Raw genomic sequence first — 23,688 nt, 5'->3', positions numbered from 1 at the left:
GCAAAACTTGAGCAAACACTAGTTCGTTCTATTTTTGTGGATGACCATGAGTTGTCATTCACATTCTATCTTTAGAGAGGCTTGGTAACTTTTTTAGTATCAAATGTCACTTTACCTGTAGCCCTAAGTGTTCCCACCCGTAGAGGAAGGGTCTTGGTCATCACGTGGCCTTTTGCAGTTGTTCGTGTTTCATGTTTCGTTGTGTCTAATCAGTTTGGCCAAACTTTCAGTTTGTAATCCTATGGCTCATGGGAGTTAGGTTTGGAAGAACAGAATGGAAAAGATATTTTGGCAAGTAGGATGCAGGAACTAGGAATGGATATAAAGCAAAATCTCCTGTTTCTAAGTGATGATTTCCTTTGGATTTCTTTTCCCTCCAAACAGACAGGTAGTACCATGGTGTGAAGATCATAGATTTTGGGTCCAAGACTTGTGTCGAGGCTTCAGCTTGGCTATTTGTTATCTGTGTATCCTTGAGCAAGTTATTTAACTCTTAAAGCCTTACTTTCTTGATCTGCTAAATATGGAGAATGGTAACCTCACCACATATAATCATCAGGATGAATATGTTGCAAGTAGGAAATTGGCATATAGTATATCCTCAGTGAGGGTCTTCTTTGGTGGCACAGTGGTAAAGAATCTGTCTGCAAATGCAGGAGACTCAGGAGATGCAGGTTTGATCCCTGGGTCCAGAAGATGCCCTGGAGAAGGAAATGGCAACCCACTCCAATATTCTTGCCTGGAAAATTCCATGGACAGAGGAGCCTGGTGGGCTACTGTCCATGGGGTCACAATGAGTTGGACACAACATAGTGACTGAGCACAAGCATATGCTAAATAAACACTTGCTATTTATTGCCAGTCTGTAGCTTTCTTATAAACTCTGAACAGTTAGGAGGAGTAAAAAGAAGAGCAACAGAGTGGCAATAAGTGAAACTCTCTAGGTTCTTCTTAATTGCTTTGCATTTGATGACAGTTCCTGAAAGTCTAGTGCTTAGGGAGCCCCAGCTCTTTAACTCCCATCAGCAGAGGCATCTTGCTTAGTTGAGGGCCACTTCTCTTGTTTTCCTCTTTTCTGATGGTGTTTGTGTATTTTCAGGGCCTCTGTGTAGATCTTCCTTTTCACTTCTTGCTTTCACGATGATTATATGCTTAGAGTGAAACCCATCTAGAACCAGAGGAAGTCAGAGCAGGGTAAGTTTTGGTCCAGCAAAACCAGCTCTCACCAGTGCTTATCTTTGTGTTTACCATCCGTCTCTCTTTCTGAGAAGCTGAGAAACCCCAGGGAAATGTTCTAGTTTGCCCGTTCACTAAACTTGTGAGGTTTTCTCAAACTCATTTATCAAAAGTAACGGCTGTAATTAAGATTTCAGAGAAGGAAAGCACTCTAGAATATTAGAGCTAATTGGGACTTTACAGACATTCATTCGGCAAATGAGCATCCTCTCTCGTTAAAGGTCACACTGGCAAAGCTGAGACTAGAACTGGGGTCATAGGGACTCTTTGTCTATACTATTGTATTTTTCTCCTTCCTTGGATCCATTCTGTGTGGATTAGGATTTTTTTTTTTATATATATATATATATCAAGTTTTCGCTCCTGTCAGATTCCTGTTCAAAGATAAATGTTCTAGCCTTTTCTTTCTCTATTTAAGACCTTTGAAAAACAAAGCTCGTTTAACCTTGCCAGTCTTTTCCCCACATCTTCTAAGTCGCTTATTTCAGTTCAGCTGGTCTGCTCCCTTCCTACAGGAATGCCTTACTTCTTCCTCCAGTTCACAGAATTTTCTGGCATTGTCCTTTGGCTTGTTTCATTTATCTTTTGGAGCCACCTAGCTTTCAGAGCCCTTGCTCATGGCTACTTCTGTGCTGGATCTTGTGACATATGCTAGTTTTTTTTTTTCGTTGTTTACTTGTTTTGTTTCTTTTTGTATATCTTGATGTTGCTCTTTTTCTGTTTTCACATATAAAATATATATCTTCTTCAGGTAGTCTTTAAACTCCTGGAAAATAGGATGATAATCAGAATCATATGAGTACAGGATGAGATTTCGTTTTATCTGGAGCTCCAGCACTAGGCAATTAAATTTATTCATTCATTAAATTAACAGACATTTTTATTGAGTGCCTATCATATTTTAGGCCCTGAGATTAGAGAATGATAATTACTTCTGCTCTCAAGGATTCAAGAGTTTAGTTTGTGATACAGGCAAGCAGAGAGGCAGAGTGACAAGTGATGTGTGTGGTGACAACAGTATTCCAGATGCTGTGGAAGTGTTGTGAGCGGGGACATAGCTTGAACTGGAGGCTGGAGAATGTGAATTATGTCTTAAAGGACTGGTAGGAAGTGGTGCTCAGAATCTAAATGAGACATAGTAGTTGAGATATCAGTTTTAATCGAGAGGTATCTTGGATGAAAGGGAGCACAGATAAAACCTAGAAGAAATTGATGAATTTCTAGCAGAATATAAATACTGAAAAATGACCTCAAAAGAAGTACAAATTTTTTACAATTATTGTAGAAGTTCTTGGAAAGATGATTAAGCTTTATTATTAAAGAAAGTATCATATCTAGATGAATTTACACTGAATTCTGATAAACCTTTAAAGATCAGATAGTCTTAATTTTACCATTAAACTAATCCAGACAGTAGAAGAGGATACAGCACTCCCATATCTAAACCAAAGAATGATGAGTAAAACATGTAGAGGAAAGACATTTGAGAATGATATTATTTATGATTTTATGTAGAAATATTTTTTGTAAAATAGCATATTTAATTCATCAGTATACTGAAACATTGTGACTGTGACTGAGTAGGATTTTTTCCCTAGGACAGCAAAGTTGGTTCTATATCTGGAAATCTAAGACATCTATGAACACAATTAATTACATATATAAGTTAAGGGAGGGGAAACAGAGATGATCACATGAGTGGATGCTAAGAAGGGAGATGCAGAGATCCTAGAAAGGGATGAGTAACCAAGGAGATCAACATTTATTTATTCACCCATTCATGCATAGCATATTTTTCTAAGGGCTTCCTGGCTAGGCATGGTTGGGGCAGTTAGGCAGGTGATAAAATAGCATATATGTGACTGTTATAAGTATGAAAGAAATACCAGAAGAGCCCAGGAATTAAGCTACTCTCTTTGGATGGAGTTAGGGAAATGTTCACAGCATCAGAGACGTTTGAGCTGGGTCAAGATGAAAAAAATAAACAAAAAAGGTTGGTAGATGGGAAATAGAGGGGGAAACAGTGGAAACAGTGTCAGACTTTATTTTTGGGGGCTCCAAAATCACTGCAGATGGTGATTGCAGCCATGAAATTGAAAGACGCTTACTCCTTGGAAGGAAAGTTATGACCAACCTAGATAGCATATTAAAGAGCAAAGACATTACTTTGCCAACAAAGGTCTATCTAGTCAAGGCTATGGTTTTTCCAGTGGTCATGTATGGATGTAAGAGTTGGACTGTGAAGAAAGCTGAGCGCCAAAAAATTGGTGCTTTTGAACTGTGGTATTGGAGAAGACTTGAGAGTCCCCTTGGGCTACAAGAAGATCCAACCAGTCCATCCTAAAGGAGATCAGTCCTGGGTGTTCATTGGAAGACTGATGTTGAAGCTGAAACTCCAGTACTTTGGTCACCTCATGCAAAGAGTTGACTCATTGGAAAAGACCCTGATGCTGGGAGGGATTGGGGGCAGGAGGAGAAGGGGACAACAGAGGATGAGATGGCTGGATGGCATCACTGACTCGATGGACATGAGTTTGAGTAAACATGAGTTTGGTGATGGACAGGGAGGCCTGGCGTGCTGTGATTCATGGGGTCACAAAGAGTCGGTTGCGACTGAGCGACTGAACTGAACTGAATTGAATGATAGCTTATGGTGATCGATGTTGGATTTGTGAGCTCCGAAGAAGATGATTTCGCTTCAGCACCAGGAACCGGTCTTGACCACTTGAGAGCTTTTGTGTAGCAGAGTTTTATTAAAGTATAAAAAGGACAGAGAAAGCTTCTGACATAGACATCAGAAGGGGGATGAAGAGTGCCCCACTGAGTTTTATCAAGGCCTTATATACTTTTACCAGACCCACTCTCACAATATCCATCTTAAGTTAACAAGATTAAAACTAACAATAGAAAGGTCTTACCAGACCCACTCCTACAGCATAAGTCTTAAGATTAGTCAGAAGTTTCCTGTTAAGAAAGAAACATGTCCTCAAGCAAGATATATTGTTGTTATATAATCATTGGTACAGAGTTTAAGGAAAAGCAAAGAGTTGTTTTGTTGTATAATCATTAGCTCTGTGCTTAGAGAAAAAAAAACAAAACAAAAACGTTTTATGTGACTAAGATGCAGGAGTGTAGAAAAAAAAATGTGTACTTTTCTCCTCTTCGAGAGCCCCAGACCCCTTTCTCCTCCTCACAGACCCAAGACTTCTCATCAACCTACCTAAGAATTCACTCTCTCAATAATGGGAGTTATACAGCATTGTAGATGGTGTATATAGCATGAGCAAGTCTTCAAGGTCATTAAATTTCATTATAAATCTTGAGAATGGTGTTACTGGGCCACTGTTAACATACGGAAGAATGGTTTGGGAAGATGCTGTTAAGGTCTTATGCAGACAGGTACTTAGCCAGACCCTGGCACTCCTTTGAGGTCCCTGGGGTTGCCTCCATGGGGAGTACAGTGTTAGGGTAATATATGGTGCTGGGGATAACAGAAAATATGGTGGGGGGCATGGTTTGCATATGGATGTTTACATTTTCATTTTTCATAGTCTCTCAGAAGTTGCCTATTCCTTTATATCTACAGAATTTCTGAAAAGGCCAGGATTCTTCAGTCAATTGGCAATGTGCAATTGCTTTGGAAATGTGCCTCTTTGCTTTAGAAATCACTGTATCCTATATTAACCCATTTTTAAAGTTCCTATTTTGGAATAGCTTGAGATTTATAGAAAATTTGCAAGGATAATATTAAGCCATTTTAAAAAAATCTACAAATAACATTTATATTACAAATGAGTGTGGTGCATTAAAATCTTCAAATCTTTATTTTATCCTGCTTGTTCCCCACTTGTATTCATTTTAGCCTGATTGAAAGTAGAACAGACACTTTAACCCCTTTTAGTAAAAGACTGAGGCTCAGTTAAACAAATAATGCCAAAATTAATGTTTCTCAACTCCGAGCTTGGTTTTGGCATTAAAAAAAAAAAAAAAATCTCATAGACTTTAAAATGTGCAGCCAGTTTTAAGAACCAGGAATAAGCCAGATTCATAGTTGTTTTTCTGTATTGGTTTTGTGCTGGGCTTTAATGGTGGTTTCAGGGTATATAAAATATGGTCCCCACTCTCCTGAGGAACTTAACTGTGTACAAAGCGTATACCCAAGGTGCAGGGGAGGAAGGGGAAGAGACGGCCCTGCAACGAGAGTGGAAATGCAGTGTTACCACCATAGGCTTAATAACAGCAGACTCCTGATTCCTATGTTCGAGGCTTCCTCACTGACTCATGTCATTCCCTTTCATCAGAGAGCTACATCGCCAACAATTTTCCTCCCTTCACTTTGCATGGCATTTAATAGTATATAAAGCACTTGAACACTGTTATCTCACTGGTTGTCATGAAACTCTGTGAGAGCAGGGAGCAAGGGTACCTGGGACACCAGGTGAGGGAAGCGGAGCTTCTCGAGATCATGTCACCCCTCCTGGCGTAGTCTGATGCTACCCAGGTCACCCCGGGCCCCAGCTTCCCCCATCACCTCATCTCTCCACGGCCATACCGTGTGCTGACCCTGCATTTTCTCCTGAGTTCCCAGTGTTCTTTGCTTCCTTAGCGGCTCAGTGCTAAAGAAACCGCCTGTCAATGCAGGAGACACAGGAAACGAGGGTTCAATTCCTGGGTTGGGAGGATCCCCCAGAGGAGGAAATGGCAGCCCACTCCAGTATTCTTGCCTGAAAAATCCCATGAACAGAGAAGCCTGGTGGGCTACAGTCCGTGGGGTCGTAAAGAATTGGACACATCTGAGCGACTGCGTGCGCGCACGCACGCACGCACGCACACACGCACACACGCACACACGCGCACACACACACACACACACACACACACACACACACCAGTGTTCTTTGTTGTTACAGACATCTGGAGGTAATCATGGAGCCCTCTCAATTAATTCAGCCCCATTAATAAATGACAGGGTGGATTTGGGGCTGGAGAGGGTGAGGAAAGCTTCCGGGCCTGCGCTTGCTGGAGAGCTCTTGCAATCAGACTTGGAGAGCCCTCCTCAGGGAGAGAATGTGAGGTTCAGCCCCAGCCTGCATGCTGCCTGCAGGGGTGGTTGGTTTACCCTGACACCAAGACATCGTTTTTCTTTCCTCACAGAGCGTATTTTAGTCTGAGTAGGGCCGTCCCAGGCTGGCTTTCGTATCCCCTTCCTAACTGAATTTTTCCTAAAGACCCAGTATGGTTTGAGTTCGCTGATGGGCAGAGCTCCTGATGGGTGTCGTGGGGGGATGCCCTGTGCTTATAGGGGTTGAATATTTTAGCCCCTGGCCGTTAAGCCGCAGTATCTTTCTCAGGCATTGTGGCAAACACTGTCCCTCTCCCCAGTTTCCAAGTACACCTTGGTGAGCAGCAGTAATGCTTCTGCCAGAGGCATCATCTTAAAGTGTCCTGCCATGCACTAGTCATGCCCTGGTTTCAAGAATAAACCTTGGATGATTCCTTAATGCCTGCAGAATTCAAAGTCCTCAAGTTTGCATACAAAGCTTTCAGTGCTTTGGTTCCATCCCACATTTTTAGTTACTTTGCTAGCTACTTTTCTGTTTTCCCCCTCCAGCCACACTAAATTGAAGTACTGTGTACTTTTCCTACCCGTGCAGCGTTGCCTGTGTTATTCAGGCCTGACCTCTACTCAGCATTCAGGGCTCAATCTGAAGGTCACCTCATTAATGAGGTCTTAGTTCTGCTCCCTGCAAGAAGTGATTTTACCTTTTTCTGCATTCCAGTAACACTTTATTTTTTAACCTCACTTAGATTATGTATGTATGTATGTGTTGATTGCTCAGTCGTGTCTGACTCTTTGTGATCCCATGGACTGTAGCCCAGGCTTCTCTGTCCATGAGATTCTCCAGGCAAGAATAGTGGAATGGGTAACCATTCCCTTCTCCATGGGATCTTCCTGACCCAGGGCTCGAACCTGGGTCTCCCACATTGAGGGCAGATTGTTTACTGTCTGAGCCACTAGAGAAGCCTCACTTAGATAATGTCATCATTTAATTGGTATGGTAATCATTTTAATAGATTGTTAATGAAATTGAAGCTTTTTTCCCAACCTTACTGATAAAAGATTCTCCTACCATAGAAACTTCTTAAGGCTAGGAACCATTTCTTGCTCATATCTATTTCCTGAAGGATGCTAGGCACTAAAATAGGTAACTGTTGGAAGAGAGGTATTCAAGATGGGTTGAGGAGAGTGTTCAATTTTTCTCCTCCTTCAGTTAAGGTAGTTCTTTCCATAACTCTCCACCTCCTCCTCCTTCTTTCCTTTGTCCCTTCTTTCCTTCCTCCCTTCTTTCATCATCTCAGAGTCTGTTTCAAAATTTCATTAGGTATGGATTAAGAAGAAACAGTAATGAAGAGAAGTATACTGCTTTCATTTTTGTGTTTCTTTAAAGGCAACTGTTGGTTTCTTTTTACTTCTAGATTGAACAATGTCTCACCCATCTTGGCTGCCACCAAAAAGCACTGCTGAGCCTCTTGGCCACGTGTCTGCACGGATGGAGACCACCCATTCCTTTGGGACCCCCAGCATTTCAGTGTCTACACAGCAACCACCCAAGAAGTTTGCCCCAGTCGTTGCTCCAAAGCCCAAGTACAACCCGTACAAGCAACCTGGTGGTGAAGGTGAGTGTGGGCTTTGCAGAGGTGGGTGCCTAAAACAAGAGAGTTCAATATAATAAAAGTGATTTGTAGTACAATGTTGCATTGGGAAAAGAATTTTGTAGGATGGCTATCATAGTACATAGACTGTCAAACGTTGAAGAATACCTAGTAACCACCTAGGCAACTCTTCTTTTGGGCATACAGATTGAAATCTGTTAGGGGTTATCTGACGGTGGTTTTGGCCAGAGCTAAAACTAGAACCCTCGTCTCTTCATTCATAGCTCAGTGTCCTTCTGTTGCAGTATCCTCCACCCCCATCCCATTGTCTTGTAGAAATGTGCCTACCACCCAGTTTCCCCTCCCTCTTGCCATCGGACAAGTGTCACACGTGCTACCAAGCAGTGGTCTGATGGTGTGTCCGTCTGAAGTGACCCTAATAAGGCACTTAGACATTTTTTCCCTTCTCTAGTTATTTTGTCTAGATAGTTATTTTGTCTCTTCATTTTGGGGGAGAGGTAAGATGAATTTCCCTCTAATATGAAGAGAATAAAGACAGTCCCTCTTACCCAGAAGGAGGCAGAGGTGTGAGGAGGGCTTAGTGGTTAGGACAGTCAGTGCACACTTGAGGGTCAGGATGGGGCAGGATCTGTATCATGTTGGCATGGGTGAGAGGGCGGGGGAAAGCAGGTGACGGTCATGCTTCAGACGTCTTCACTCGGAGTGCTGTGAATTCTGGTGAGTTGGACCCTCGGCTGAGTCTTCCTGTGCTGAGATGCCCCATCCTGGTCCCCATACTTTGTGAGGTCCTCTCACTGCCCAGCTGGTTCTCTAGGGACGCTGGCTTCATCTCTGATCCTCTGCAGCTCTTTGCTCAACTCTGATCTTTCTTACCATGCCGCCTCACCACCCTTTTGTCCTCTGTGACCACCCTACTCGTGTCACCGTCTCCAGTGTCTGGGCATGCCCTGGATTGGAGGGAATCGGAAGTCATCTCTTCCCTGGGTTTCCATATGCATCTTATTCTGACTGTCAAATTCCTACTTCTTTTGTTGCTCCTCCTGCTGTCCTTAATCTGCCACTGTTGACCAGATGGTCTGTGTGAGGCACTCTGCTTTTTTGTTGTCGTTCTGTTGCCTTATCCTTTAACTCTATGAACCCACTGCTTTTTCACAGCAAAAAAATGGAAACTTGGAGACAAGAGGTGACACTCTCTGTGGTTTTGAAGTGAGACTATTGTCCTCACCCAGCCCGCTGTGCTGCTGGTCCTCCTTTTCCTGGCATATGTGGCACTTGGGCCCCATATGATGGTGATACCTCCTCACTTCCTTATAAGAATGTAAGCTTTGTTTCCCCATTTAAGCAACAAGATATGGTTTCTCACTCATCCTTATGTTCCTCTTGGCTCTTATTATGCTACTGTGTTTTTAGTGGGAATGGTTGTGTGTGGTCAAATGTATGTCTGTGTCTTCTTATGTGTATATATATTTGGATGGATGGCGGATGGCTGGATGGGTGAGTGCACCACTCAGTAATTCTCTTGCAATAAACAGTTTGGAACGTGGCATCCTCTCTCGAAGCAATTCAGTCTCATTGAATTTCTGAAGTCTTGAGTCTTTCTTGCAATTCTGCCAGTCTCTCTTTCTTTTTAATATAACCTTTTTTGAATACGTGAAGGAAGAGATTTTGCTTGCATATATGCATTTTAAAGGCAAACGTGGATAAAGGTTCATGGATATTCAGACTTTTTAAAATGTAGCTCCGTCTCTTCATCTGCTGTATCTTATGACTTGATATTTGTTAGAAGTGTAAGATTTACTTTCCTTTATATTTAATTTAAATGTTAGTGCATCTTCTGTTGCCCTCAACATTTTTATAATTCATGTTACTTTTGTTTAATTTTTAATACATTTTCTAAAGTTTATATGCATTTTCTTTTTCTTTTTTGGTCCATTTAGAATGTTCTGTACCATCAGTGAAATCCCCAGGTAGTAGGTAACACAGTTTTCATTTATAGGGTGAGTTGATGATGCCAAGGTCTTATTAGCTCAGCTCACGCTATCCTTTGCCTCTATACATACTCATCCTCAATTTTTAGCCCATAAAGCCTTAGCATTCATAGCTTAATTCAGAGTCTGACTTCCAAGAACCTCAGCCATGAAGACAGAGTGTAAAACTAACAGAAATCATAGCCCATCTTTTGCTGGTGTCAAGGTGAAAAACTGCAGTGCAGAGAGTGTAAGTGATTTGTTTGAAGATGGATGACCTGCTTGTTATCAAGTTGGTGCTAGACCTCAGGTCCCCTTTGTCTGAGTCCAGAGTTATCAGGACCCTGTATTATAGTCTAGTGAGGATTCCTTCCCTGCATGTAACTTCTATGCATCTCATACAGTCCTTTGCACAATTGTCCTTCTAATAGATTTACTTGTATGTGGGCCTGTCTCCTTTGGTAGATTCAGACCTTTGGGAGGTGGGGCTGCCTGACTCATGCCTTTACTCCCAACAGCATCCAGAAGGACACCTGGTACACAGTAGTACTCGGTGATGTTTGCAGTGATAATTAAGCTACAGAACTGTGAACCTGCTTATCCAGGTTCATAGTCAGGCTTCTCAAATACTTTTCAGGGTTTATGGTTCTGTATGGGTTATTTTTACCCTCCTCTCCCCTTTCCTTGAGCTTGGTAGCCTAGGATTTGTTTAACCACTGCTACCTTGATGTTACTGATTACATTTCTTACCCTGGTCTTATGTCTGTAATCTCTGGGGTTTGCTTTCTCATTTTTAAATTCTGACTGTGAAAGTTGAAAAAGTACCCACATGTTTTCCACATCAACTTATATTTATGTGATACCATATGTTATAATTTTCTTTTATAAGGTATTCCACTAATAACTTTCTCTGAAGGGCTTTGACACGTTTAAAAGTGAGGTGTACTTTTTCCCAGTTAGTAGCTCTTTAGGCCTTACGGTTTTGTTATTTTGCTACCATTGTTCTCATTTTTCATTGATTTTTTTTTTTTTTTCAACAACTTGTGTATCTTGGAATGCCCCTGCATTTCCAAATGCCTTTCTGTGTCCTGTACTATATACTTATGAGCCCATGCATATTTTTTATTGTTTTGTCTTCTTGAAAATTTTTCCATGTTAAGTGTCTATGTATTTTTTTTATGGAATGATTTTGGTATGTATGTGTGGCTTTATCTCTTTAACTTCTCTTCTAGACTGGTGAGGGAATAAGGTGACATAATTTTTCTTTTGGTCTTTAAAGTACTAGCAGTAGTGTTCTTTATCTTGTAATCTGGGCCCTTTCTCTGCTTCCAATTTGCAAAAATTTCCCAAAGCCTTAGACTTTGATGGCAGAACAGGGTATAAATCTTGCTTTTTCTGTCCTTGATAGATACCAAAGAAAATGATCTTTTTTTCTTTTATTAATACATTGTTTTATGAAATGATTTTGAAATTTTCCTACTATTTTAACTCTGGCAATTGGAAATTCTTTCTCTCAATAATTTGGCTGAATGAACTGTGATAATATTTTGTGTTCCTTATTACAATAGATTATAATACAGAAAGATTTGTAAAGTTTGTAGGTTTGTAAAGTTGGAATTATCTTGTGACCTGGAGTTGACTTTCTCCAATTTCTGAAATTTCTTTTAAAAATATTTTTTATATAAGAGTTTAAAAAAAGTGAATCCATAGGGTACAAATTCCACATGATCATTTTAGTATAACTCCTTTTGTTTGTACAATCCATTATAATTTTTCTAGCACATCCGTATTCATTGTTACTTAATTATCAAAAAAGTGTTCTTATTGAAGCTCTCTGAGTTAGATAGAATAGATGGTATTGCAATTATACCAAGTGGTAAACACCCAAAGTGAAGGAACTTATTCAATAATCACATAGTTAATAAAATTGTAGAGCTAGGCTCTATTTTTTATATCTAGGGCAAGGTTCTATTTATTAGAGATTGGGCTAGATAGCCTCATCTATTTTGTATTCATTATTTTATTATTTCATGATTTTTCTTTGAAATTAATTTCAAAATGGTTGCTTTTTGTTTTAAACTAACTTTTCCTATGTATATTACCTTCTATGCTTCTGTATAATAATAAATAAAGCCTCTGTTTTCAAGCTTTGCCTACATTGCTTCACCTAGACTTGTAAAGTCAAATCAGAATAGGTGAAACAAATTCTGTTCATTGACAATCCTAAACCTGAAAATTTTTTACTAGTTCTCTATGTGTTTTATTCTACCTGAGGTTCCCAGTCCATGCTGTGGAGAGGGAGTAGTTATTGCCTGTTGCTAACCCAGGGTAAACATAGTATTGAGAACAAAATGCCATCTTAGACAACTGGTCTCCCATGATGGAAATGGCAGCCAAACTTGTTTCCTTTCCACTTTCCTGCCCAAGCCTTTCTTCATGTTTTAATCACAAAGTCTTTGAGCAGCAGAACTAGAAAAGAGTTTGAAGGTTTTCTAGGGCAGTTCTTTCACTTTTCAGATGTGAAAACTCAGTCTGAGAGGGAAAAGAATATCTTCCCAAGGTTACCCAGGAGTTTGGGGCTGAACTGGCTCCAGGTCTTAAATGTGCTCATTCCATTAGGTCTCTGCTGTCTTAGATTGGAAGAGACAAAATTGGGGCTTGGTTCCTAGGAATTGCTGAGTCTTTGATTATTGCTATTTGGTGTTGAACTGGCCCTTAGTGATGTGAAGTCATGTAACCTGGTCAGGCAGGACATATTTGTTTTTTCAGTGGATAGCAAGAATGTGAGTGAAATTGATGGTCATTTATGGCAATGTATTTGAAAAAGTAATTTGGAGTGGATTATTTCTGCCATTTTTAATCTTGTGCATATAAACCAATTTGCTGCTGTTTTGACTCTTGTGAGTCCCTTGGACTGCAAGGAGATCCAACCAGTCCATCCTAAAGGAGATCAGTCCTGAATATTCATTGGAAGGACTGATGTTGAAGCTGAACTTCCAATACTTTGGCCACCTGATGTGAAGAGCTGACTCATTTGAAAAGACCCTGATGCTGGGAAAGATTGAAGGCAGGAGGAGAAGGGGATGACAGAGGATAGGATGGTTGGATGGCATCACTGACTCAATGGACATGAGTTTGAGCAAACTCCAGGAATTAGTGAGGAACAGGGAGGCCTGGTGTGCTGCAGCCCATGGAGTCACAAAGAGTTGGACATGACTGAGTGACTGAACTGAACTGAACTGAACTCCTCTTGCAGTTAGTAAAAGCTTTTAACTTTTTATTCCTGAAATAATTGGTAGTAGAAAATGTGTAAGGACTGATGGTGAACTCTGAGCAAAGTCGCATCTAAATATTTATACTTGAACTGCACTCTTCTGTCTCTGGAGTCCTCTAGTCTGTCTTCCCTGTTGTGAAAGGTGAATCTTGCCTGTGACTTTGGAGGTATAAATGGGAAACATCGTCTTTGTATAGTTCTAACAGTCCTGTTAAATCGCCAGCCATCACAGCCAACACTTACAACTTCCCAGACTGTTATAACTGTGATCTGTCAACAGGACAGTCACAAGTTCACTGAAAACCTCGAGTTTGACTGGTGTGTCCCTTTTCTGATTCACGGCAAGCATCTTGAGCCTCATCTCTCATTGTGGAGTACAGTAAATGAGTTTAAATTTTCAGAGACTGGGGGGAAAAAGGATAAGCTGTGTATTCATTAGAGGGTCAGATACTAATTGTATTAGTTTGATCTTTACATTTCATCTTCTTGAAGAGAAAAGAACTTAGAATTCTTTGTATGAAATCATGAAATCAGATTTTACTAAATATTCATAGGCCTTATTGACACTCAAAAGAGCCAAGATTCAGTGCTGACTTGGTGGTCAGGGCATTTACATTTAAACCTCAGTTTCACTCCCTGACCTTGGATGTGTCAATGTTCTGTTTCATGTTTTCTTACTTTATAAAACTAGTTGGTAATATTAATTATCTTATGAGGTGGTTTTGAGGATCAGATATAATGAGTGTAAAAATGTTTCACAAACCATAAAATACCTTACAACTCTAGGAATTACTTTTGCATTCTCATTTAACAATCATTTACTTAAAGCAGAATTTGCGCCAGACAGACACTCTTTTAGGAGCTGAAGTAATGAGCCAAATGGAGACTGATCTCTGCCCTTGTAGAGTGTATTCCTTGCTATAATAAAAATAACTAGTTGCTTTTATTAATATTAAGTAATATTGATAAATTATTAAATAGTATTTAATGAATGTATTTCATAATTTTATATAGGCCATTACTAATAATTAACTAATAATACCAGTAATATAAGATTAACAAATGTATAGCAGTATAAATGCAGCTATTAATAATATTCATAAATACTGATAAACAATATAAACTTCTAATATTAGTGATAGGGATCTTAGTGCCTCAATATTATATTGTTATAAAATTCCTGAACCAGGATAAATCTTAAAAATTACTGAATACACCTTCATTTCTCAGATAAAGATAGTTACTTCCATAATACATTTCTAGGAGGTATACGGCCTTTGCTCTAGGAATGCTGTAAATATCAAATCAAAATTGTTGAATACAGGCAGGGGTTACTACCTCATTTCTGAAGCCTCAGCAAGGTCAGGTGTTTGTTCAGTATCACAGAACAGTAAGTAGTGAAGCTGAGTCTGGATCTGGTGGATCCTTCCATCATTGTTGTAGTTCTATGTCACTGAAGGGTTTGGGGTGACTTGCTTATAATCTACAGTGATAGAATTAATGTATGTGCACAGAATGGATTAAATGTTTTAGGACAAAAAGGAATTCATGAATTGTTGACAAAAATCTCTTATCTTATAACTTGCCACATAATTAACTGCTGAAATAAATGCCTTAATAAGGTGGTAGATTTCTCATCCAAGTCTGACTCCAAAACCTGTGAATAATGAGATATTGTGTGGTGCAGTGCTCTGTAATCTTCTTCATTTTTAAATTATATAAATGTGAAGTATAATTTTCACTCCATATTTTAAATATGAAGAAAGTTTAATTTCTTGTTCAAGAATAAAAGTAAATAAACATCTACAGAAGGAAATGGCAACTCACTCCAGTATTCTTGCCTGAAGAATTCCATCGACAGAGGAGCCCGGTGGGCTATGGTCCATGGGGTCGCAAAAAGTCAGACATGACTTAGTGACTAAACAACGTACCCATTAAACCAGCTGAAAAGAAAAATCACGTCATTTGCTGGTGAGGGTGTGGAGAAGCTGAATCTCTCATACATTGCTGGAAGTTGTATGTAAAATGGTATAACTAGTCTGGAAAACTCTTTTTGCAGCCTTTTTTTTTTTTCTTTTTAAACCAATGTAAATGTCTACTTCCCTGGTGGTTCAGTGGTAAAGACTCCACCTGCCAATGCAGGAGGCGTGAGTTTGATCGCTTGATCAAGAAGATCCCCTGGAGGAGGAAATGCCAACCCACCCCAGTATTCTCACCTGGAGAATCCCGCAGATAGAGGAGCCTGGAGTGCTATAGTCCATATGGTCACAAAGGGTAGGCTATGACTTAGCCACTAAACAGCAACAGCAACAAATGTATACTAGCCATATGATTCAGTTGTTGTACTCTAGGGGCATTTAATCCAGAGACATGATAAGTTATGTTCACAGAAGCCCTTATACATGAATGTCATAACTTATTTTATAATGGCAAGATACTGGAAACATCTTAAATGTCCTTCAGTCGGTAAATGTTTAAACAGACTCTGATCCATCCATCCAATCTATTTATTAGTAAGAAGGAATGATTTACTGATACATGCAGCAACTGGATTCACCTCAAGGGCATTATGCTTAACGAAAAAGGAAAAATCACTCTGGAAGGATTACATATACCATATGATTCCATTTATAAGAGATTCTTGAGATGATGAAACTCTAGAGATGGAGAGCCATTTAATAATGGTTGTTGGGGGACAGGATGAGGGGTGGACTGGTGCAGAGAATGGGTGTTCACATTAAGAAAAAGCAATGGGGAGTTGGTGGTGGAAGAGTTCTGTATCTCTCTTGTGGTGGCGGTTACATTGACCTGTACATGGGTTAAAATAGCATAGCTCTAATATACACAAAGGAATACAGGTTAAAATATGGTGAAAACTGAATAAGCACTAAGTAATGAAACAAAGTCAGTGTTCCTGGCTTTAATATTATATTATATCTTTTCAAATGTTACCATTGGGAGAAGGTGAGTGACTGGTTCTTGGGACTCTTCATATTACTTTTACAACTTTCTGTGCATCTATATTTTAAAATAAAAAGTATAAGAACCATATGTAAATAAATACATACGGATTTCTTAGTGTTTTTTTTTCTCCTTTTAAGAGTACCATCTTTTATGCACCATTTGAAGAACATTGTTATAATGGTTTTTTAAAGCAGGCCAGTCATCAGACTGATTTGGGGAACATTAAAAAAAAAAAGAAAAGAAAAAGAACACCATCTTTGGGCTCACATCAGCCCTACAGAATCAGAATCTCAGGGCATGGGTCCCAAGAATCTACATTAAAACAAAATAAAACTTGTTAGGTAATTCTGATTGTTTATCAACCAAAATTTGGGAACTAGTTATATCAGCAACTTCGGGGGTCAGTTCGCTAATGCTCTTGAACCTTCTCCAGGTCCTGTGGGTACAGATCCTCTCCTTAATGACAGTAGCTGTGGAAGTCTTATGCTCCTTTTATCGTGTGAAGAATGTAGAGATTCAGGGACTCAGATCCTCCTTTACAGTGCTATGCTTTTCCCCCTGAGCTTTCATCATACATACCAATTTCCTGCATATGTTGTCCCAAGGAGTTTTAACTGGTGTCCAAAAACTAAACAAGATGTAAAGAAAAAAGAAAGATTCTTCTAGAATGCCTCAGCAGTGCCCAAACTTCTTCATAATAGAACACTTTCTCTTGTATGATTTCAGGTAGCAATGCCTGAAATCTCAGCTGATTTTGGGTCACGACAGGCCCATGTAAATCATCTATAAATAGATTCATTATGAATATTATAAAAATAAACCTGACACCTAAGCCTTTGGGCAAATATACCATATAAAGAAATCATACCCTGAAACAATGATTGACCCTAGGAGCTGTAAAAGAAAAAAAAAAATCATGGTATTATATTTTTATCCTTCTTCCTTAGATTTACAGTATCCAGAGCCTGGATGGCTAGAAATAGCACCAGGGACAGAGGAGGGCAGGACCCTGAGCTGTGACACCCTGAGCCTGCTGTGTGCTTTGACCTTCCAGCATCTCTTATTATCCATTCTGTATGTTTTCCTGTGTCTTGCTGCTTTCAGGCAGAATAGATTGTCTGCTAGTCAAGATAAACATGTAATAGCAGATGTTGCAATCTGTAAATTAAGTGAATTAAAGGACATGAAAGATGTGGTGTTGGAGGGATTGGGGAAAGCTTCAGAGGAAGGGGACATCTGAGCTGACTCTTGGAGAATGAACTAGTTGTTAGCCACATAGGAAAGGGCGGCAGACAGCATGGCATGCCAAGCAAAGGCAATGGCATGCGAACGCAGACTTAGGTGCCCCTTCTGACCCTTGTAATTTTAGTAGCTCTTTACTGATGTCTTTAGGTAGTGCATCGAGGCTCCTGGTAGCTTTGCAATATGAGCAAAGTAACTTCACTCTGAGTAGATTCAACATCTCATGTGCTTTGACACATATCTCTAGGAATAGCTCCAGAAGGGTGGGTAGCTACAGGGAGGAAATACCAAGAAGCAAAAGTTTATCAGTCTTACTACACTCTGGGCAACAGCTACTATGCTGGTGGCCCTGGCCAGAATGGTCCAGCCATTTCTCTCCAAGAGTCTATCATGCTTGAGCATGAAATGTTTCTATATGTAGAGATGCTAAGACCATCTCTACATGTCTACATCTCTGAGGTATCTCTACATCTCTAAGGCAGAGGCAAAAACCAAGTCTGCCTTTTAATTCTCCCCAAACTAAGCTAAAGCTGTCTGTTTACCCAAATACTCACCCTTAAGAATGTGAGATGTGAGCCAACTATAACTTTGTTGTTGTTGTTCTGGTTTATCTCCTTTTTGGGTGATCCTGAGAAAATAGGAAGCAGCAATAGGGACTTTATTATGAAATATTCATTACAACTTGCAACTTTAAAGGTGTGTGTGTGTGTGTGTGTGTGTGTGAATTGTTTCTGAAGCACTTTCCCACGTAATATCTCACTTAATTACCGCTATATTCTGTAACATTATTATGGTTCCTTTATTATTAAGGTTCCTAGAGACAAATGAAAAATCTGAGATTCAGAGGATTCAGGATGAAGCTTATAAATGGGCAAGCCACATTTGATCAAATTTGAGTGTTTTCCCTTTCATAAAGCATTGGTAATGTAGAATAACCACTGCATAATCCTTGTTGACTATTGGTATTACTGATAATAATTTCTCTGGGAGAATTTTGTTCTAAGAATATGGGAGACATTTTAGTGGACTTACCTAGTCTATTTCTCCTGAAGGCCACTCAGCTTCATTGTTAACCTGATCTTTTCTGTTGCCCTATAAAGATGGGTATCATCACCCTTAGTATACAGGGACTATTAGACAAAGTGAAACAACCAGCGCAGGGCAAAGGTGGGATTTGAATCCTTGTTTCCTAATTCCAAGTCCAGAGCTTTTCCTCTGCACTACTTTGCATCTTGTGTTAATGTTATGAATAGTTTTTAAAAGAAAACTCTCACACTTATTTTTCCTGATCTTTACCAGAGATGTTTGAAGTAGAATTTGTCCGAATAACATGTGAAAATTACTTAGAATCACCTGTGCATGAGATGGTGTATGAAAGTATAAAACCGCCAAGGTAATCTCTGTAAATCATCAAGAAGACAGTATTTCAGAGAGCCTTTGGAATAACCATTTGAAATAGCCATTAATTCCAGTGAATTATGTCATCTTGCTTAGACTTAGATGTCACTGGTAGTTTTATTGACATTAAAATGAAATTAAAATGACATTGAAATTTGCTGCTATTTTGTTATTGATTTGTTCCTATATAATAATGACTTGTGGTTTATTAAGTGCTTCCTTTGTAAAAATTATTTACTGGAAAATAAATTTCCAAGTTAGATGATATATATCTGTAAACATCACTATTTGAGGTGTTATACATACCCCCCAGGGCTTCCCTGGTAGCTCAACTGGTAAAGAATCGGCCTGCAACGCAGGAGACCCCGGTTCAATTCCTGGGTCGGGAAGATCCCCTGGAGAAGGGACAGGCTACCCACTCCAGTATTCTTGCCTGGAGAATCACCATGGACAGAGGAGCCTGGCGGGCTACAGTCCATGGGGGGTTGCAAAGAGTCAGACATGACTAAGCGACTGAGCACCGCACAGCACAACACATACCCACCCAAAGCTCAGTAGACTGAATTTGCATCTTCATATCTCACCTTCAGCGTTTTTCTTCAGTTTCCCTACTCAGCCCAATTCAGATGCATCTTATGCCATTTTTATTCAATAGAACTCTCTAATAGATAGGGGAAGAGTAAAAACACATGCTAGCCCTTAAGCAGTTTATATTTTCATTAGAAACCTGACATATGAAAATAATCAGGTAACTCACTTTATAAAGCTATAAATTCTGTTTGTGAAGTGACTTTATGGCTAACTTCTCAGAGGGTTCAGAAAGAAGAGTTTACTTGGGGCCAGGATAGGATTGGAAGGATAAAAGAAGGGAGACTCAAGAGGCAGCCATTAGGCACATAGACTCTAACATCAGATCTGGGTTTAAGTTTTGTTTTTAGTCCGTACTTCTCTAGGAACTTGAGCTAACTGGTTTAAGTAGCTACTTAAGCTCTTTCAATATGTTCTTACATTAAAATAGAGATACACATATCCCAAAGAGTTATTTTCAAAATTAAGTGTATAAATTAGCATAATATCTGGCACAAAATAATGGCTAAGTTGTTGGAAGCTGCCAGCATTATTGTTGTTGTTATTATTAAATTAAAACATGACCATTAACATTGGGAGTGATAATCCATAGTTTATTCATCCTTAGACTTTTAATCATAATTGTCTAAATATAACTCTTGCTGGCCATTTTTGAAAATAACCATGATTTTATCTTTTTTTTCCCTATGGTAATCTTTTGCCATTTGCCATTTTAGAATAGGCTTGTCTTATTCCTGGTAGAATTATGATGTGTTGATATGTCCTTTTTGGAATTTGCAAGACACCATTCTTAGAGAGAGGATTTACTTGAACCATGTCACTATTGAAGAAAAAAAAGATTCATATTTATGGTGTCCCTTTAAGAAGGAACATTCTTATTATTGAACTAGTATTACAGATAATAATGTAAGTGAACATTATAAAAAGCAAACTGTATAAAGTAAATCAGTGATTTTTATTAACTTTAAAAATCTTTTGTTTTCCAAATTCTTTAATGAGTCAGAGAGATTTTAGAGATGCTGTTAATTATATCATCACAGAAAAATAATTAATTAATTTGCTTAGGAATTTTATCTCGGGTCCTATTCATCTCTGGGATTCATAATTGGAATTTAGCCAGTCTCCTGATATTGTATTTAAACTTGGTCCATGTGTATGTCTTTTTCAGGGAAAGGGTCCATATGTCATCAGATCCTCAAAGAGATGCTTAACTTACTCATTAAGAAAGATAACATCCTCTGCCTAAGAGGTCACCAGTCTCCAAAGCTAGTTATATTAATGCTGCTTATATAAAAGCCAGGTTTTCTTTTTCTTCTTGCCAAATGTAAGAGGTAGTGTCTGGAGAGAGAATTGAACATTTGGTGGTGATGGTGGTGGAGGTTTTAGTAATTATATTAGAAAATACAGTGAATGTACAATGTAACAGACAATATTCATACACAATTATGTCATGATATGTGGTTTTGATACACGTTCACATTTATTTTCATATCTTCTCTGGGGAGTGCATGTGTAAGGTGAGGTATGGAGATGGATAAGGCCTGGGTTCTTTCCTCTGAGAGGGAGGCCGCACAGGACTATTCATTCCCATTTGATAATTGACGAGATGGAGATTCTGTGATGAAACTGGCTATACCGGGTCCTATAGGTTGAAAGTAATCAAGAGGCGATTCTTGAGTTCTTTACACCGCAATATGCTTTCTGTTGCCTTGCATATAACTGTTACCCATACATTTTTACTTATTTCTCTTATATGTGAATTTAAAATGTCATATTTGTTCTGCTTCCATTATTGCAGTTTTGAATCATGATTCATCAGTGCAGTGGCCTATTTTAGTGAACCACAATAGCTTGGGTAGAAAGAAAAGAAAGATTCAACATACTCAGGAATGGAAAGCAGCCATCTTTTTATAGCTAAAATTACAAACATCTGGCAATTACTCTATTCTACCTCCCTTCAAAAAAAAAAAAAGGAATCGTCCCTTCAACTGGAGCCTGCTGCTGTGTTTAATCAAGGCAGCTATGCAAGCCTCAAGGAGCGATAGGTTTTGATTCGAGGAGGCCATTGCCTAACCCAGTTGGCCAGAGTCTTTTTGGAAAGTACACCATTTAATACTCCCCATATGCTACTGTGTTATATAATGATAATAATGGTAATATGGCCATTAATGGCTGTAGAAAATCCCCTTCTGCTTTCCTGCCCTGGTTCATTTGTGGTGACTCTTACGGCAGATTTATATTTTGAAAGTTAACTATTTGGATCAAGTTTGCCTCTCTCCATCCTCTGGAGTTTTTTGTACTCTGAGACAGAAAGTTCAACTACATCATGACAGATGACAATTACTGGTTGGCTTTTATTATAAACTGGTCTAGTAAAATGTTGAAGGAACAAATCAATTTCTTTTCAAAGCCTGGCAGTGATCACAGGGTCAAAAAACAATCCACCATGTTTATGATTCCTTTATACCCCACCCTTGTTTCTTATTGTGATAATTGCTTGTGAAACTAGTTCTTCCCTCCCTGGCAAAAGTCAACTCTGTTGGCAGGGGAAGTGAGAATGGCTGGTGGTTTGAAATAAGGGCTGAGAGGGAGAACTTCTGCATTTTTCTCTTGGGGCCAGTGCCAGCTTTCACTCTGGCCTTGACCAAGGCACTTACCTTTCTATTCCCCATTTACCTTTCTCTTCCTCAGAGCCGGTGAAGAGGAAAGGTGTACTTTTCTTTTCCTGGGTTCTACCAACCTTTTTACCACTGTTGCTTTTGGCTGTAGGGTATCCTGGTCAATAATCATTAGTAATTGTGAAGGGATGGAAAAGATGTAGTATGAGAAAAAAAAAAATCTCAATGACATGGTGATTTTCAAAAACAAACTCAAGTACTAAAAATAGGCTGTTTTCTAGTGTTATAGTGTTAGTGTAGTATGGTACTTGGAAGTCATAGACATTCAGTGGGGGCCTTGAGCTTATTTTACATTAACTTTTATGCCTTTGGTAGAGCTGTGTTCAATACCCAAAGCCAGACATTTACCCTTAGCAAAATATAATAATTTTGCTAAGCTGTTTCTCCTGCCTGTCTTCCCCCAATCCTAGTGAATGTTACAAACATCTCATTAAGCTAATGGCAGCTTTGGAAGAGGTGACTAGGGGGTTTCCGGTTTAAAAAATAAATAAATAATGGAAAGAAAAGGAGCAGGAACTCCTAATACCCTAAAGTGCACGTCTTACTCAGTACAGCTTTTCCATGCAGAGCCTGAGAGAGTAATGGTCTCTGGAATTGCAAAATGTGTGTCTCCCTTTGTCTGCATCCAGCGTATTACTGATAGTTCTGGCCTTTCTCCTTCATGAAACTGTCTTAGAACTTAGACTCATTTATTACAGCCAATGTTGTTGCCTAGTGCTTTTCTCCTTGATGGCTCTGCTTAAGTGGAAGAGGTTATGCCACTATCATTTTACCATCTTTCCCCTTTACTTTTGGGCTTAAAATCTATTAACTTTATAGAAAACAGCCTACTCTGTACTGAAAAAGCTTTAACTCTCTCTCAGTGGTTCTGTACTCTCACGACATACAAAATCACCTGGGGAACTTGTAAAAATACCTCGACTTGTCCTTCACCCTCAGATATTCTAAAATAGTTGGCCTGAGATAGCCCTCCCCCCACTCCCCCGCCACATTTTTTTAAACAAAACAAAACAAAAAAAACTCTTTCTAAATCTTAGAATCACTGAGGCAGGCCAATCTCTCCTCTGATAGAATTTCTACCATCTTTAACAAGGTGTTTTTCAGGTTTTCTTTAATATTTCTAGTGCAGGAAACAAACTGGCCTTTCTATCTTTGGACAGTTCTGAGTTTTTGGAAAGTTCGTCTTTATTCTGATTTGAAATCTGTTCATAAATTCAGTGGGCATATCTCTTAGTCTTACAAATTTATAATCTCTTGTCATGGAGTTTCCTTAGTACTTAATATTGTAAGCTTGTAGCCTCAGGGGGAAAAAATTCTGTAACAGTCTAATCACATTGCCCTGGTTGTGATTCAGTTCTCATTAAATGGAACCTCTCCCTTAAGCATTTTTGAGTTACAAATCTCTGGGAAAGGAACAGTGAAGAATAAACAGAGAAACAAATTAAACAAACACTTACTCTAGTGAGCCATCTTCAGAGTTACCTTTTGAAGCAGCCAATTCAAAAGCAGGAACTCTCAGCTGGTCATCATAAAATTAACGGTGCCAGCTTCCCTGGTGGCTCAGAGGTTGAAGCGTCTGCCTGCAATGTGGGAGACCTGGGTTCGATCCCTGAGTCGGGAAGATCCTCTGGAGAGGGAAATAGCAACCCACTCCAGTATTCTGGCC

The 23,688-nt window shown here is 39.3% G+C and overlaps 1 protein-coding gene across 1 annotated transcript in view; it reads left to right on the top strand.

Moving 5' to 3' along the window:
• Positions 1-23,688, top strand: part of LOC122444800 (LIM domain containing preferred translocation partner in lipoma) — a 509,662-nt gene that overhangs the window by 20,678 nt on the left and 465,296 nt on the right. Inside the window, exon 2 of the mRNA XM_043473440.1 lies at positions 7,714-7,914. Within this exon, the coding sequence (XP_043329375.1) occupies positions 7,722-7,914 (193 nt within the window). The 5' untranslated portion in view covers positions 7,714-7,721. The remainder of the gene's footprint in view (positions 1-7,713; positions 7,915-23,688) is intronic.

This window comes from Cervus canadensis, chromosome 7, assembly GCF_019320065.1.
Source record: "Cervus canadensis isolate Bull #8, Minnesota chromosome 7, ASM1932006v1, whole genome shotgun sequence".
Lineage (NCBI taxonomy): Eukaryota > Metazoa > Chordata > Mammalia > Artiodactyla > Cervidae > Cervus > Cervus canadensis.
This window is presented reverse-complemented; position numbering and strand designations above follow the sequence as displayed.